The 18,305-nt window shown below is 28.6% G+C and overlaps 1 protein-coding gene across 3 annotated transcripts in view; it reads right to left on the bottom strand.

The window, feature by feature from the left end:
• Window positions 1–1,479: 1,479 nt before the first annotated feature.
• LOC100644880 overlaps window positions 1,480–18,305 on the bottom strand; it is a 28,499-nt gene continuing 11,673 nt past the window's right edge. Inside the window, exons 1-3 of one of the 3 annotated variants that reach the window (XM_012321273.3) lie at window positions 14,644–14,796; window positions 4,815–5,020; window positions 1,480–3,364 (exon numbers count right to left, since the gene is read on the bottom strand). In XM_012321273.3, coding sequence (XP_012176663.1) covers window positions 2,649–3,364; window positions 4,815–4,995 — 897 coding nt within the window. In that variant the 5' untranslated portion in view covers window positions 4,996–5,020; window positions 14,644–14,796 and the 3' untranslated portion in view covers window positions 1,480–2,648. Of the gene's footprint in view, window positions 3,365–4,814; window positions 5,021–14,633; window positions 14,797–18,305 lie in introns of those variants that run through there. The other 2 variants (XM_003394649.4, XM_048414685.1) reach the window with 2 other exon arrangements.

The raw sequence follows: 18,305 nt of genomic DNA, 5'->3' as shown, positions 1-18,305 counted from the left end.
AAAATATTAAAATGCATTATGAATTTTTAATTTCAAGTTCAAGTTGTGTTATTTATCTTTAATGATCTTAATTTTACCTATATTTTTTTATACTTTTAATATATACTTTTAATTTGATATTTTGTATAAACAATATGTGAAATCGTTAAATAAAATCATTACCGCAAAATATAATTAATCACTTAAATAATTCTTAGACTTCTTTGTTTTTTAAGTAGTGAATGTTAGTCCTCGATACTTGGAAAAATGCGCGGTGGAAACGTATAGCTCGCTGTGGTGCATGCGATTGGCTAAGTGTTAACTTGCTATTTACGCTTCGCTGAGAACACATCTACACGCACCACGCGTAAATATTTAAATCTTAATGGTTGTTGGAATAAAGTGTATATTTTAACCTGTTAACTCAGTGTTACCATCGTTTCAACCACCTTTATTCTCTTAACCGAAATAGGGGATCGACTGATTATGACTGGCGCCGATTATCGTATCGTAACGAGAATTTACGACTCTCGTTGGCGCGATCTACCGCGACCGCGTCTCTCCGCGAACGGTCGAACATGTACAAAAAATTTGGAAAAAAGCGTTTGATCAAAAGCGCGAAGAAAGAAATAAAAGTCACCTTCTACAACTTTATTATATGGGGCTGTAATGAAAATTTAAATAACACATTTTGAAGAGTTATATACATACTATTAATTAGCTATATACATTCTGAAAAGTTCATTGAAATCGGTTAATGTTGCTATGAGCCAGAAACGGTTAAAAATGATGAAAATTGCAGTTTTCTACTATCCATCGGCTTCTAATTGTAATAAATCTACATTTTGGTCCATATTTCGATGTCTGTTGCTTGTTTCTGTATGAACTGATAAGATCAATTAAGCGGAAAATAGTAATTTGTGATTTAATGAATATATGAATATGTACTTGTATATACTATGCTATACTATATATCATATGTACTCGTATAACTGCAATGTATTTAAACGTAAACAATGAGTCAGACACTCTTTTGTTTCGAATCATTCATAACAAAAATTTAGCCTACATTTAGCAAATAAGAGAGCTTGTGAAAATGAATAATGTATTTGTCGAAGAGATGACCAATGCCTCAAAGTGTGCATAATGACGTTACTGCCCTCCGACTTACCTTTAGCATTGTCACGAACACTTTTGATGTAAGTTACAGAATCTTTTTTATAAGTAAGAATGTTAATACTTTTGAGAGTAATTCTATTATTATTCGATTATGTTCCAAGAGCTGTGAATTGTTTAATAGATTGTAATAATAAGAAAAGATGAAACAAAAAAAAAAAAGATATACAAATTTTCAAGAATCTGTGATCAAGAATTCTCCTAATATACATTAAAAACAAAAAGTTAAAGGTATTCTCATAATATAAACAGAAAACATAGTATACAAAAAGGAATCGTTCTTGCATATATGGGTAGGTATACAACATGCAAACACATTATATGTTCAGGATACATTGGAACAGTGAAATTTATTTACAAATAAGAGAGATTAACAGAAATACATATAGTAAGGTTAGGACAATATTTTTCTCTGGCACACTATGTTGTGATTTGACTCTAGTCTATAAAAGAAAGAGTAGAAATAAAATAAATTCTTCGCTTAATTTTATACATATAAGTACTATACGGTTTTATTTTGCGTAAAATTTGCGAAAACGAAATATTGATTATTCAACAAGGTATTGAACATATTGCATACATAAGTTACGTTCTATTTGCTAACTTTGATTGGATACTATGTATTTAGTCGAAAGTATACTTTTGCTTTTCCATTGATAAATTTTAACTGTTTGAAAAATGCTCTATTTGAAAAATGCATTCTCATATCAAGAAAAACAAACAATTAGTACTTAATATTTAAAAAACAACGACGACGAGGAAATGAGTGTTTGTCTATACAATTATTAAAAAAATATCAAGTTTCAAAGATTCACGTTCTGCTATTTTAACTAATGTTATTTAATATCATTTTAACTAATGAGTGATTCAACAATATTTTATTAAAAATATGATTTTCTAATTTTAAAGTAGACAATAAATAGGAAGAAACTCTTAACTTATCTTTTGCCTTCATAAAAATTACAGAATTATAATCGAAAATCCAATAAAATTTACAATTATATAGTTTTTCGATAATACTGTATAAACTAGTGTACGTAAAATAATAAATATGTGCGCTGTAATAAGTATATCTGCGTGTACTTGCTGGTATCGTATGCGTGCGTACATATGTATATGCGTATATTTATATTATGGTCGTGTAGCATAACTTTTAATACATACAAAAACTCTCTGCACATGTTATATATTCCTGGGCATATAAAATAAACGATAATCCGATTGAAATTGTATTTCCATGATATTGCCAATGTATTTATACTACATAAATAATTTTATACAAATATCTGTATTATTCGTGTAATGTGAATATATCATGGTTTCTGTTGCACCTATGCACTGTCAATTAAAAGTGATCGAATATTCAAATAGTACATATAATACAAACAACATCTGCAGGATCATTAGGAACAAATGATAGTCAATTGATCGAAAGTAAATGGTAAATAACGAGGGAATATTCTCATATTTGAGTTATAAATATTCATTCTTGTTCAGAGGACGTGTTTCTCAGAGTGTTCACGGATGGAAACCTTCTTGCTAAGAACAGATTGTTCTTGGAGATTTTCCGTATCGGACATATTTTCGTTGATCAATGCCCTGAGAGCAGCTGCCCTGCGTTCTCTTTTTGCTTGTCTCTCTGCAAGCTCTTCCATTTCAGACTCAAGGTCATTTAAACGAGCTTTGGTTTGCATAGCCCTTGTCGCAGCAGCATTAGCGGACACTGAACTTTCGTCCTCGTTAATTAATTTCGACCATTTCGTAAGCATTGGTTTACTCTCTTCTAATCGATCGGTTTCGTCAAACAGCTTCGAACGTCTTTTAAACGTAGTTTCTGCCTCTTCGCTAATTGATTTTATATCTTGTAGATTTTTCCTTGAACTGAGAATACTATCAACTTGATCCTGTCCTTGACGTAGGCGTCGTGGTTTTCTTAATGCAGCATCGACCTCATCCTCTAATCCGAACGTGGCCAGTTTCGTTTTCAGATGTTGCGTCGTCGCTACGACATCGTTGGCAAAATTTTCAGCGAATCGACGTCGACTGCGCTGACCACGGCTGTCGTAGACAATATCCTCGTCTTCGGGGAACAAGTTGTCGGTAGTCAAGGAAGGTAATGGCAATTGGGAGGCGCGAATGGAAGGATCTAATTCAAGGTCAAGGTCACGCCCAAAGGAAGTGTTGCGAGGACCAGAGAGGTCATGCGTGCCTGTAAAAACCGATATCTCAACATATGTACACTATTACACTTATACATATGTAGGTATGTATTATATTTGACCAATGAAAAAATAAATGTTATCTGAATTGAAACTCTCTTTAAAAGCCCACCATTTTATTGCAATGAAACCGTTTTTAGGTCGATGTAAATACGCTGCCATTCGCTGCGTAATAGAATAAATAATCGACAAGTAGATATCGATAAACGGTTTAATTATAATTACACTCAATTCCGTTACAATTTATCGATTGGGGATTCATAGTTTATTTCTATATTTACTCTTTTCCGATAGATAAGCTTGGTAACAAGAATTGTTACAGTTCCAAGTAACAACTTTCTAATGGGATACAAATGGGAAACAATTATTTATTAAAATATGTACTTAAATAGAATCTGTATATCAAATATTTGTTACTATGTTCGTAAACAAAATATTCAATGATTGAATTCGATATTTGTCTGGAGAGAGAGAACTACTTATATTTCATTTTATTTTATATCATATAGTTAAATTGAGTGTTTCGTAAAATCTATTGATTTTCTCCTATTACATGCATATAAATTGACATAAAAAGATAGTTAAATCGAAAAATGAAGAACATAAATTAATATGAATGAATTTCAATAACATACGATATAAATACATTATAATATGTAATCAATGCCTGTAATTAATGATAATGTTTTCATTGTCGGTAATAATGATATGTATCGTTCTTTCTAAATTTTGAATAATTTTTTTTTAAATATCCGTAAACGAAACTGGAAATGTAATCTCGACATGCTCATAATGTAGGTTATTTATAATACATATCTATGTAATAAACACATATATTAGCTTGGTTCTATGTAATTTCACAATAGCACAAATAATGTTATTCCATTTCTGTAACAAGAACTGAAGTTAAACTAAATTAACATATTTTATCTTTAGCTTAAAATATATAAAGGAACAGAATACACGAGCAATTTAAAATTGGAAAAAATAGTAATTAATATTTTATTCATATGTGGAACCTAAGTGATAAAAAATTAAGTTTCATTTTCTCACTTTTATACGAAGAAATAACGTTCAAATAACAGAAGTTCGTATCATGTCACAGGAGATAATAAATCATTAGACGTTGCAGCTTTATGTCACGATTTTATTTTATTTTATTATTAGGGCAAAGATTTTCTTACGATGACCCTCTATAGAGTAAAATTTTGTTGTGGCTGTAACAGCAGATGTATAGAACAGTACATTCGATTCATTTCACATCAGGACTTGGATCAGACATGCCACTCATTAATTACCAATATAATGAAAAATAATTCAGCATTTTCTTACTGACAATGAAAAGAGTTATTGACTACTACGGTTGTAATAGTTAAGGAGAAAGGGATTAGGATAAATTCACCCCTTAAAACCATTTTGGAAAACGACTGAAGATGTTACCGATGTCGCCTCGGCGGGCTGCGATCTCGTCAGCCAATGAAGTTCTTGGTTCAGAGAAAAGCGGTCGAGAACTGTATTTTCGATCCAAGTGGTCGACCATTGGCTTATAATATGATTCTCCTTTGTCATAGTTGCATCCATATACGCGTGTACGCGGCCTGCTAAGGATTGGCCTTGACATCTTGATAGAACTATTTCTTCGCTACCTGAAATTCCAAAGATTTATTATAAATAAACTGTTAAGTAGCTAACGGCTCTGTAAGTGTTCGCAAAGAGCACTTCTTTGGAATAAAATGACCTCTATACACCTTGACATATTTTGTGATGCATATTTTTTGTAGATCTAAGAGTGTGACCTTCGATACTGTGAGGATAGAAGTAAATTATGGGTATATGTGAAAGAACAAAGAAAATACATATACAATAAAGAGATAATAAACGTAGCAAGGGTATGAGAAGAAATCTCAGAGGAATTTTGAAACTATAAAGGGTTGAAGCAGGGCTGTATATCGAGCCTCACGTTGTTTTCGATAGACGACTCTGGTCTAGAAGAGGAAATTAAAAAAGTACATGTAGGAGGGATAAAGATAGAAGAGGAGAAGTTCTGGATATTGGGATGATGTAATAATCGTGGCAGAGAGAAAGAGAGAGAGAGGGAGGGAGGGGGAAGGGGACAAAAGGACACACGAAAAAAGATTTTGATATTTGCTAAAAGTAGAGAAAAAAAAAAATAGAAAAAGAAAGTAAAAATGGGGGGGGAGGACGCAATGGAAACTGTGGAAAATTTTACATATCTGAAAAAGTATAATGAGACATCTTAGAAAAAATGTAAAAAGAGCAAATACGGTGTTGGAGCAAATTTGGAGTATTAGTAAAAGACCCTTTTTTTTACATGGGGAATTCTCATGAACACCACGTTGCTCTTTTAGGAAGCGGCAGGGTAGTGTCGGACTTACCGACTAAAACCCCACGATGGCCAACCTGACACTCAACAGGAGTGCCCCAAAACCTCAGGTAAGAGACTATTCAAGAGATTATTCAAGAGATTATTTCAAAAGACGAATGTACTTATTTGATCATTTTATGATGGGGGATACACTACTAAAGTAGAAATATTTGAATGGAAAGAGAGAGAAGAGCTGAAGAAGATACAGGATAAATTATGAAATGGTGCCTTAAGTAGTATAGTTATGAAAGGTATTAAAATACAGAGAATTAGGATCAGGACAGATTTAAGAGCGATAAATTTTGAGTTAATGTTAGATGAAATAGAAGGACATTTGTTAGTAGAGGAATGTTTCTAAGAAAGAAGAGAAAAGAGCATAGAAACAAAAACGAGTACCTGAATAGAAATTGGTATAATCAGTTGGGTATAGTATGGAAAAAGAATAAAGTACAATGAAGAAGACTAGTGAGAAAACACCCTACTGACCTCAGTAAAGAAATATAATAGACAAACTCGAAGATGGTATCTCGTTAGGGATAGCAATTTACAAGTTAATTAGCAATAAAGCTAGAAATTGTAAAGTATAAATTAAATAATAAAAAAAAAAGTACAATAAGTTATACAAACGCATACAGACTATAGATAGACCGAGGTAGCTGAAAAAAGAGATAGAAACAGGGAGACAAAATTTGGGAAGCCAAGATGCGGAAATTTAGAAAAAGAAAATAATTACTAAGGGGAAGAAAAGAACAAGGCACGTAAAATATGTGAGCTAGAAATACGATAGTTAAAATTTAAAACATATAGTGGAAGATTGTATACGTATAAGCAGAACGAAATTAACGTTAGGGGAAATGTTAGGAAATGAAAGATCAAAGGTGATGGAAGGTAATGGGATGGTTGAGAAGCGTGGTACGATTAAGGAAAGATAAAAAAAAGAGAAAATAAGCCAAAGGAATTACGTACATAGTTACAGAATTATACAGTATTATGATCATATGTTTCTAATTTTAGCCCCAGTTCTAGTTTTCGATTTAATCTCAAGTTATCATAAGTATAGAGAGAGTGGGTGGATGAATAAGTATATTGTACTATAGTTATTGTAAACCAAATCTATTTTTACTTCTTGACCGCCAAATTGAAATCAAATATCCATCTATCTATCTATCATAAAATCTGGTAGCTTTGATCAATTTGGCTTCTGGATCATTTTTTTTGTTCATTGTCTTTTTGTGTCTGGGCTGCCGATAGGATATACAAAATTTGGAGAGTCCTATTTGCACATAAATAAATGCTACTGAATTTCGATCTATATCCGACATTAAACTGATTTTATACCGAGTACGAATAAAACTAACTAAATCAAGTAGATCAAGGATATATCGTATATCAAGAACAAGTTTCATGGAAGGTGCGTTTTATACATTTTTCAATCAATTGAAAGCTAACTAAACTAAATTTCTTGATTATTTTCGCACGAACCATCGTTTAGTGACCATTTAATGACAATTTAAAAAAATAGTATGTATGGACACAAACATGAAATGTGCAGTATTATTAGGTTTTCCGAAAAGTTTCTTTCGTTTTATAAGGAAATAATAGACGCACAATGTTTTTTGTTTTATATTAATTTATTAAATTATGTACGAATATAGTAATAGAAATAGAACGAAATGGATCATACCTAATTCAATAAAATAATATAAAACAGAAATTGTTGTTCATCTATTATTGCTTTATGAAACGAAAGAAACTTTTCGGACAACCCAATACATATGTCAGGAAATGATAGCTGCTACTCTCAAGTAGCAAATAGGAAAATATTGGTTTACTAAATATTGGCTATTGGTCTTAATAAAATGAATAAAACACATAATATTAATATAAAAATACTATGCTGTGCCTGGTAAGGATTCTTATTTAATGCGAAATTTTTATAGATAATTACAGTAATCTTTAATAATAAAGGATTCAAATTCGCCAAAACACGGACATCAATTCTACGATCGTGTAACTACATCTACAAGAACACATCAAATATAACAATGTCTGTACCGATAGATTGGCGGATGTCATAGTCATACTTGTCTATCGTCGTCGTTGCGTTATACGGATGCGTGATTGCTCGTCAAATTCTAATGCATTGCATCACTCCGAAGTTTAATGACACTGTATATCAATATTGGATCTTGTTCTCTAATCAAGGCAGTACATAGTAATTCTTGTATCGATGCAAGTCGCAACGAATCTACACATATAAGCCTCTCAGAAGCCAAACTGATTAACTCCACTTTTACGGAGTTTTCAATTTCATTATTCAGAGACATAATTACCATGAAACTTCTTTAAAAAATGTATAAATTACTTCCATGAGTTTATTTGCCCAAAGGAAACCGTATAAGCAATCATAAATTCCAATGTCAGTTTTAAAAACTATCATTTGCAATGTTTTCATATTTTTTTTTTTACTTTTTGATATACAATTCGTATCATGAAGCCTCTGAATCAATGCATGCAACATGTAGAACGCAACATTTAGCATATGTAGATTGCTTTAGAAGCCTACGCTACACTTTGCTACAGCAGAAGGATATACATACACTACTGAACACAAGTACTTGGACACTTGCTGCAAGTCAATTAAAACATTGATATTCTTATTGTATCTTCAACATTATGATAGAAGAATGTTTCTCTACTGTTAACTATTTACTTCTTGTTATAACAATTAATCAATTTCATATCTATCTTTAATATATAGCTTACACTTCATAAAATCTATATAAAATTTTAGAATGTGGCTCGAAACGTGTGTTCTAATTGTTGTAACAATAAGATGTCAACGCTGAAGAGATACGTTTAAAGTCACTTAACTTAGGTGTTTCCGTAAAAGCAATTTTTATTTACTTTCAATTATTGCTTTTTTATTTAAGAACCAAAAGAGACAGCTGCAAAATGCAAGGCGTGTGTTAGGAATATGTCCTTTATGATGTAGATATGTATGTGAAAAGAAAAATGATTGGCGCTGTACAAGTTTTGATCAACTTTTATCGTTTACATAAGTAAATCTTTACTTTATTTTACTATATTTCTTTTTTACTATTTCCAAGATAAATATTTAAATAAATTGCGTCCTGAAAATTATAATATAAATTTATATCTTTAGTTACGCAGTTATCTTTTTACTTATATGGTTTTTTAAATAAAAATGAACTCTTCAATTGCCCGCGAGTATGTACTACTCTGTATTTATTCTATAGTATGTATAAGCAGATTATTCTAGTGCTTCACTCTTCATTTTTTGATTCTTTTTAACAGACTTTTCACTGAAAAAGCATTTCATATAATGCTTGTTAATTTTACTGCCATAATGTCAAGAAAAAGGTAAATACACATTTTGTTTTGAATTTACATACAGAATTTATTGATACTTTTCTGATATTTCAGTTTGTACGTGTAGAGTCGGTTGGACTCAAAAAGATTTGGACATTGTACAATTTTAATTTCTAAGTTCTATATTTTCAGTAAATGTACAAGGACCAACAAAAACGTATTACATCATGTTATTATACATTACGCTATCATTAGTTATTATTTATTCTTGTCTAAATATTAATATAAGCACTAAAAGAAAGTGAATTTTTATATCAGAAAAAGTTTCAGACACTAATACTAACTGTACATGTAAAATTAAACAACAATCAGATGATACATATAAAACTAAAACCAATAGTGATTATTCACTAAAGTTTAATATTTACTTGGGTATGCTATATATTTGATAATATGGTGTTTTGTGATAGTGAAAATAAGCTTTTTTAAATAATCAATACTGCTTTGTTCCTTCTTTTTTTAATCGTTTTTTAATTGTTCTTTAACGTATCCGTTATTTTACGAATTGACTTTTTCTGTTCGTAGTGAAATATTACTAACTATCGTATTTCAAAACTTGTATATTCCCTTTTGCTATTCATTCTGAATAAATGAGTAACGAAACTAATGCACATTTGTAATCCGATGTGTTCACACTTGCTTTTCATTACTGAGAAATTTCTGAATGGATATTTTGCGTCTGAAACTTTTTGTGACATAGAAATTCGCTCTTTTTCAGTATTTCTTTTAAAATTTAGACAACAATAAATAATAACTCAAAAATTCTTTTTCTCCTATTATCTATGTAGTATAGTGTAACATAATGTAATACATTTTTGTTGGTCCTTGTACATTTACTGAAAATATAAAATTTGGAAGTTAAAATTGTACAATGTCCAAATGTTTTTGTGACCGGTTGTCTTTGAAATCTAGTGACGCCTCTGTCTTTACTTACTACGCAAGATACTGAATATTAATACAATACGGTACACAATATTAATATTTTGACTCTAGCGTGTTGCTGTTTGTATTATTCGTTTATTTCAATTTTTGTTGTCAAGTTAAATTTGTTTACCATTCACTTTCCAGTGAATTTCTTCATTTAATGAAATATAGTAAACAAATTTATCTTATTCAAAGAAAAATATAAAAATAATTAAAATTTCATTAAAAATAAACAAATACTTATATAAAGAATATTTTATATATATTTTAAAACAATTTCTCGAAATTTGTTGTTTTTATGAATAGAGATAATAAATTATAAAAGTTTTCATATTGTAACATAATCTGAGCTATGGAAATTGGAGGGTTAATGTTGCGTAAAAGATGTAAAAATAGTGAGACGAGAATACTGAGAATAGGATACTTTTTTGAATTATAAAAACAAAAAATATTGTACAGTTAATGGAATATTAAACAAATATACACTATACCTAAGTATTAAAATCTGAGACACAAATACTTTTGTATTTCTATTGTATAATCTTAAATTAAGATACAATACGTTATACGTATACATGGCAAGTTGCCAGATCATTTCATTTTCACGTATAATTTTCCAGTTGGCAATGTATAACGGCGTCGCATCATTAAATAGTTGGAAATGTGTAATTAGACGTTAAATCAAAAAACTATTTTCATCAAACTAAACTATAAAACGGTTAGGCTCTGTTGAGAAACATTACGAAGGAATTAAAATTTCCCAATTATTTTATTCCAAGTATGTATTTCACCATTTGTATTATATTTTGAAAACAACTTTTTCGGAGAAATAATGAATAAGCAAAGTAAGAAAATGTTAAAATTTTTTTGTAATATCACCTAACTACAAATAACATATTACTGATTAATTGGAGATGATGATAATTTCAAAATGAAGTTGTTCCTTTCCTATTGCCTTTTATGTCATTTAATCTTTTTATTTTAAACAATTTTTCAATGGAAAATGTATGAAATACTAAATTCCTCGTGTAATGTTGCTATAGAGTTTCTAGCATGAGTAACCAGTAAATTGGAACAAGAGAGCAACTATAAGTTGGTCAAAAATAGACCATGTCTAATTTGGTGTCCGTGAACTGAACTGGCACATAGTACTCTCAAGTCCCGGACGACCGCCTTCAATTACGAAGTATGTCTGACCCTATTGTTTTTTCAGATTCATCTCTGTTATTCTTATTATTCTCTCGATTTATTTATTTACTTCTATATTTTTCTTCCCCTAATTCAATCATTTCGTTTCTGTTTTACGTAAGAACCAGCAAGAAATATAGTATTTTCGCTTTCGTAAGTATATTTTCAAACCAATTAAAATGATAGGATATATACTGTACTTACAGCTCGATACTAAGGTATTGATTTTCTATATCAAATATTCAATTCCTATATTGACTCAACAATACAAATAAACGTAAATTCATACACAACTAGATATTATCTAAAATCAATGATTACTTCGGAGTCATATATGTTCTGTTATGTTGTAAAAGATATATCGCTATGATCAAAATTTTAATTTAAAGTATATTTTAAGTAAGATATATTTAATACGTATTTAAAATATAAATTGATGTTATAGAGTTTTATGGCAATAAATAATAATATTTATATGTATACATATGATACTATATTTTCATATATTATATCTGAAAACATTGAATTATTGAAATGTACGAATGGTGCAATGAATACTTACTTACCTATATTACTATCTTTACTTATTATTGTATATAATAATTGTGGTACATACTTTTTTTAAATTTATATGCTTCAAGTTCTATCACATACTGTTAAATTATATTTATTGGAATAAATATTTAATTATCACAGTATATATAATGTATCAAATCTAAAATATTTATTCTGAAAAGATAGATATAATACATAACTAACAAAATTTCTAATTCAATTTTTGCAACATTAAAATAGCTTGATCTATCACGAACTATCAGGAGTAGTTTGTAGTGGTTTATAATAATGATGTACATCAATTATCTTGTTATATATTTTTAAATATGTTATACATTCATATTTTATAATATGGAAGATATATTTTTCCTTAATCTCCTTAAAAATCATTTTCTTTCTTTGCTCATATTCTATGCTTTCACAAAAAAATTACGTACTACGAATAGTATATTATGTATATATATTAATATAAAATCACAATGAAATTTCTGAGAAACTTAAAGTTAAGTATAAGATGTATACACGCATAAATCAAGTTATTATAATCGATTCAGTTCAAACGCAATTGTAGTATTGCAAGATTTTGATATGCGACGAATAAAAAAGAGATATAAAATTGATATGATTCATTCAACTTGTAAACATTTTACATTGCTTCTATGTAATTACTATTTAAGTATACAAAATGTGAAAATCAGTATTAAATATTTCGTAATTTGTAACATTTACGTAATGCCATAGAAACAACATAAACAAGTAGACTTCAACTATACAAGTAGTAGACTAGTAGTAGACTACCAAACTAATCAAAATAGACTTAAATTAGAGTTATACAAAATAACTATCATAAGTAGATAACACGATGTATGTTTTCGAAGAACACTCCTTTCACATTTACAACAAAACAGAACATGATAATTTATTAAAACATGTATAAGAAACAAGAATAAAAAATGCCATATTATGTAAATAGCAAGTAAAACATATAAAGTTAAAGTCTAGGACTAATTTTTTTTCTAATACAACCAGGCATGAAACATTATATTTCAATTTCTTAAAAATTTGATGATATAATATTTTTCTGATCTGTTCTCATAACAAATCTATCCATATACATTCATCTGTCTATAATTTCCCTCCCAAGTAAAAATTGAATACTTCACTTAATTTTTTATTTTATTACTTAGATAATATTAAGTTGTGTAACGTATTATAATTATTTAAATTTAGTATAACAATCACTAAAAAAGTTATGAAGAAATTAATGTTATTGAGTCAATTATTTAAACTAAACAAAAGTTTTACACGTCATGTCTATTTAAAAAATTTTACCTATTTTGGAGAATATATTATGTTTTGAAGAATATAAATAATATACCTACTTGTAATTTTAACGTGAAATTTATCGTCATTTTTGTATGTAGTTATTAATATTTACGGTTTTACATATATTTAAAAAATACAATTTTTATTTTACAACTCTGTGCGACAAAATAAAATTGACTTGTCAATGAAGCTTAATAATGTTTATAATTATCAGCAGGCAATTACCAATTAAAGAAATATAAATTTAATATAAAATTAAGTATCTAATGCACAACAAAGCTACTTAAATAATATTTTGTTATGTTAAGAAGAACATTAAAACATTTATGAAATGAGAGAAATATTAAATATTTTAAAAATGTTTATCGACGTGTATTAACTATAGAAATTCTTCGTATTTTTATTTTTATTGTTATTTCTATCATCAATATTACTTTTATCATTATTATTCTTGTTAATATTATTAGTTCGATTGTTGTCATTGTCATTAATATTTTGTTATTTAATAATTTTAATAATTTTGTTATCATTCACATCGTAACTAACATAAGTCTTATAAAGGCATAATTATTTATTAAATTATGATGCATTTTTTTATGAAGTTTAATTTGAAACGAAGAGTAGGTACATACCTAAATAAGTACATACATATATACAGTAGTGAGAGTGCGTTCGTTAACACGTTACGTAAGAACTACCAAATTTAGCTTGCAGACATAGTTTTAAAATAATGATATCGATTCCAAAATCATTTCAATCGAATCATTTTTTTATAATTTGCAATAAAAATAAGTATTTCAGATTTATTAACGACTTTCTATTTCAACCATTATTGTCTATATTTCAAAAACCTTTATTATACATAATGCGGTTTTTAAGCGTAATTAAAATAACTAAGTGTAATCAGATGTTAGTTATATTATACAATTATTTAAAATGCTAAAACGAATTTCTTAAACATTTAAAAAAATATAATAAGTAATTCGAATTATTATAAAAATATATAAATATAATTAAATTAAATATTTTTTAATTTTTGATCAAATTTATTTAGCGTAAAATAGGTAAATAGGTAATTAAAAAATCGTGGAAGTTGTGAAATATGATAAACAATAGAGATAAATGAAAATTAGGCTAATGAAAAAAGATCAGAAGAGAGTAACAATAAAGAGCAACGTTTCTATTTTATACGTGTCTTATGGTTATAACTTTCATCAGGCCCAAAAAAGCAAAGTTTTATGATAGATTAATATAGTATATTCACGTCAAAGTCAATACTAGCAATGTAGATATTATAGTATTGTCATTATTACCCTATCCGCGATTTTTAACTGAACACTTTTCACGAATGACAGTGTACTAAATACATTCAATGTTACTTGAATAAATCAATTTAATTTATACATATGTATATTCTAATAAGCATCACACAAGCATACATAAGTACAAAAAAATGTATGGCATTATAAAATTATAATATTTTGTACCTGAACTTACAGGGTATCCTATAAGACGTTATTTGCTCGGAAGTAGCGACACGACTCTCGCAGACGTTGTTACGTTCGTTATTTCCCACTCCTTTCAAGATCCTACCCCTTCCCCTTCATTCTGTTTCATTCGTCTAATATGTATTTCTCACTAATTTACTTATACTCGATAAAACTATACATCAATCATTTTTTGTTTTTATTAAATATCTACTTTCATAATATTTGATCACCTTATTACGTAATCTTAATTTAATAACAACAAGTACATACAACGGCCAAATATTTTTTATACATGTGTATTAGTTAATATCAATTATAAAAATGAATGTAAAATTTAAAATAGAATCGTACGATATAATCAGTAAAACATTAAACACATCCATCTAAGTATATTCGCGTTATTTTGAATAATATGAAAAATGGCTTCCAAAAATATTACGTGCCATTCAAAGCGTAACATCGTCAACATTATTTTTGTTAACAAAACTACTGATCCAAGTCATTTTAGCTTGAGGCATTTTACGCCCAAAGCTGCACATTATAAAAGAATTTGCTCATGTTAAGTACATAGCACTAACAGTAAGATGATATAACGTTATAGTACATAGTACATATAATAAGTATACATACCTGATAGGTGTATTATATATATACATATATAGATACATACTTTTATGGCACGCTTTTATGTATCTTCTAGAATTAGTGTATGACTAATACTAAATATATGTACATGTATTTGAAATCTAATGCGTGGTATTTTACACGTTTTCTATTACCAATGTATGACACATATGTTTATGTATTGTGACAGCGAGTATATAGTATCGAACAACTATTAATAATCGTACATGTATTGTAGAACCTCCAAGCAGAGTAATGTTATAAATTGTGTATATATTTATATATACGTTTCAGAGAAAATCACAATTTTACTTTAAAAAGTGTAAAGCTAATTCGTGGTGCATAGGTAATTTATTCATCCAACCTCCTAGAATTCCATGTTCAACTTTATCTAATTCTGTATTTATATTTCTCTAACTTAATTCACCTAACTTATTAGCTATTTATTATTAGTCATAGCAAAGTCAATATGCGTATTACCTAAAGAGGTATGCACTAAACAACCCAGTCAAATTAGTCTTTTACGCAATATTAAATAATATCTGAAATATCCTTGCGCGATGATGATATCGATAGATTGTATTACCTATATACTTCTTATATCATATATATCATGTTCAGAGAAGAATCCCATATATTTTTCACTCAGGATTTGCTGGATGGATTTTGTGAACAATTTGTAAACAATTTCCAAAGGTGACGAAAACAGGGTTTTGTATATAACAACGAATCTAGTAATCGGGTCGCAATAACAATAATATTTTCAAATAAATAAATTTAATAAAATTTGTATTAAAAACATCTATCAAATGAGACGTCACGTGTTAGCATTGATTAATTCGTTGAGCCATAAATAAATAAGAATCATCCAAAATCGCACTATTTTCAGTCGTTAATTATTCATGTGAAATTGAATATACAAAGTTGAAACTTTGTGAAAATGTAGTATTTTTTCATTCGTAAAAAGTGTGCAAAATTTCCCCAATATTTCACCCGATATTTACTAGTTTCTGCAAAAAGATATTTGGCAACTAAAAGGCGTCTTCTTAGAACTTAATTTCTACAATTTCCGAAAGTTATGCTTAATGAATAAATTGATTTCAGAATAGGAATTTATATTTGTTTACCGTGGATCATAATCATTAACATTTTCTCTATATATTTTTATAACAAATATTAAGAAAGATAGAATTGTAACTTTATTATTAAATAATTAAAGATTTTTAGTCATTTTTATTATAATTATGCATTTATTTTAATCTGTATCATTAAATTCTAATAATTTTTACTTTTTAAATATAAATATTAATGATAATGTTATATTATTTATACTATAAACGTGTCTCTTTAATGTTAATATACTTATAAACAGTAAAATGATGTACAGTTTCTGACGCCATTGTTTAAAATAGTTTACGATTAAAAAATCGATTTGTTTCGAGTTATACATGATAGTGCAACTCTTCCAGAGTAGAAAAAATCGCCATCAGTTGCTGTACGACTTCCGAAAATTGTAGAAATTAAGTTCTACGAAGACGCCTTTTTAATTGTTAAACAGCTTTTTGTAAAAGTTAATAAACATTTGGGGATGAAATCTTGCACACTTTTTACAAATGAAAGAAGCTACATTTTCACAAAGTTTCAACTTTGCATACTCACTCATTTTACATAATAAGTGATTGAAAATAATGTGATTTTGGACGGTTTTCATTTATTTACGGCTCAAGGAATTAACCAATTGTAACATCTCATTCGATAAATACTTTTAATACATACAGCTTATAGCTAACTTTTGGCACGTTGTTATATGCTAAACTTATTCGTTAACTTCTGTTTACAAAATCCGTGTAAGAAATCTCGAATGGTAAATATATATAGGATTTCTTCCTGAACATGATTTTTATAAGTTCGCGCAAGAAAATTTCAGATACCATTTAATGTTGAATTTGGCTTTTGAGACTAATTTGACTGAAATAAAAGCTTTATTCTTATATACTAGTATCATGTTAATACATTGTTCATTCAATGTTAGCTTTGCACCAATAACATCATATTATCAGGTGTATAAAAATCGTAGGCATGACTATTTATATCTTTCAATTAGGAACTACAATTATGGATAAGTGCGTATTGGTATGAATTCGGTATTTGCACATTAACTAATTATGTAAATGAATTCACGAAGATAACATTATAGACAGGTATTTCCTGTTTCAAAAATTATTAGAAATAAGACAGTTACAAACAATTAAAAATTCTTTTACCGACGAACATGTGACGTCATAATATTACTGCGTCGTCTGCAACAGCGCTACAAATCAAGAAAGAAGTTTCCTCTCTGAATAGAGTAACATGAACCGCATCTCTTATATTTATACACTAGGTTAGTGTTGCAAAAGTCTGTTTAGGCTGACTTCATGTAACAGGTACAATGCAGTATAGATATATGCAGAGTCACCAACGTAACTAGAAACCCGCGGGCTCAAGCCTTGGAAAATGGCAACATAACCACATGTACGCTTACTATAACATTACTTGCGCCATCTATGAGTTACTGCTAAAACTAGAGTTAGATATAGACGAGAATACGGAGGGACTTTGGATTCACCAGCCCTTATAGTGCACAGCGATTATGTATTTAAAAATTAATCATGTATGGAAATACAATGTTGCTTCGCACTTTTACAAGTATCATGACACTTTCTCTACTTCATTCGATATTTATCATTCTTAACGCTTTGAACATTTTTTCTACTATGTTATAATTTAAAATTTGTTAACAATCACTTTCTACAAATGCTTTAATGCTTAACTATCCATTTAAATTAAAACTTTTTGTACTTGCATTTGAAATGCTTTTTAAAGATTTTCATTCGATTTTTCGCAAACTGGTTTAAGTTATCAAAGTTTCTAAAATATCGTTACAAAATCTATCGTTACAATTTTGTATTATTTGTTTATATTTAATGCAAAATATTAAGGGTATTCGTTACTCTTTAAAACAATTTATTTACAATTAGCAAAATATCTTTTCGCAGATACAGA

The sequence above is a fragment of the Bombus terrestris genome, chromosome 3, assembly GCF_910591885.1.
Source record: "Bombus terrestris chromosome 3, iyBomTerr1.2, whole genome shotgun sequence".
In the NCBI taxonomy this organism is placed as follows: Eukaryota; Metazoa; Arthropoda; class Insecta; order Hymenoptera; family Apidae; genus Bombus; species Bombus terrestris.
Note: the sequence above shows the minus strand (reverse complement) of the source record. Positions and strands in the feature narration are given on the sequence as shown.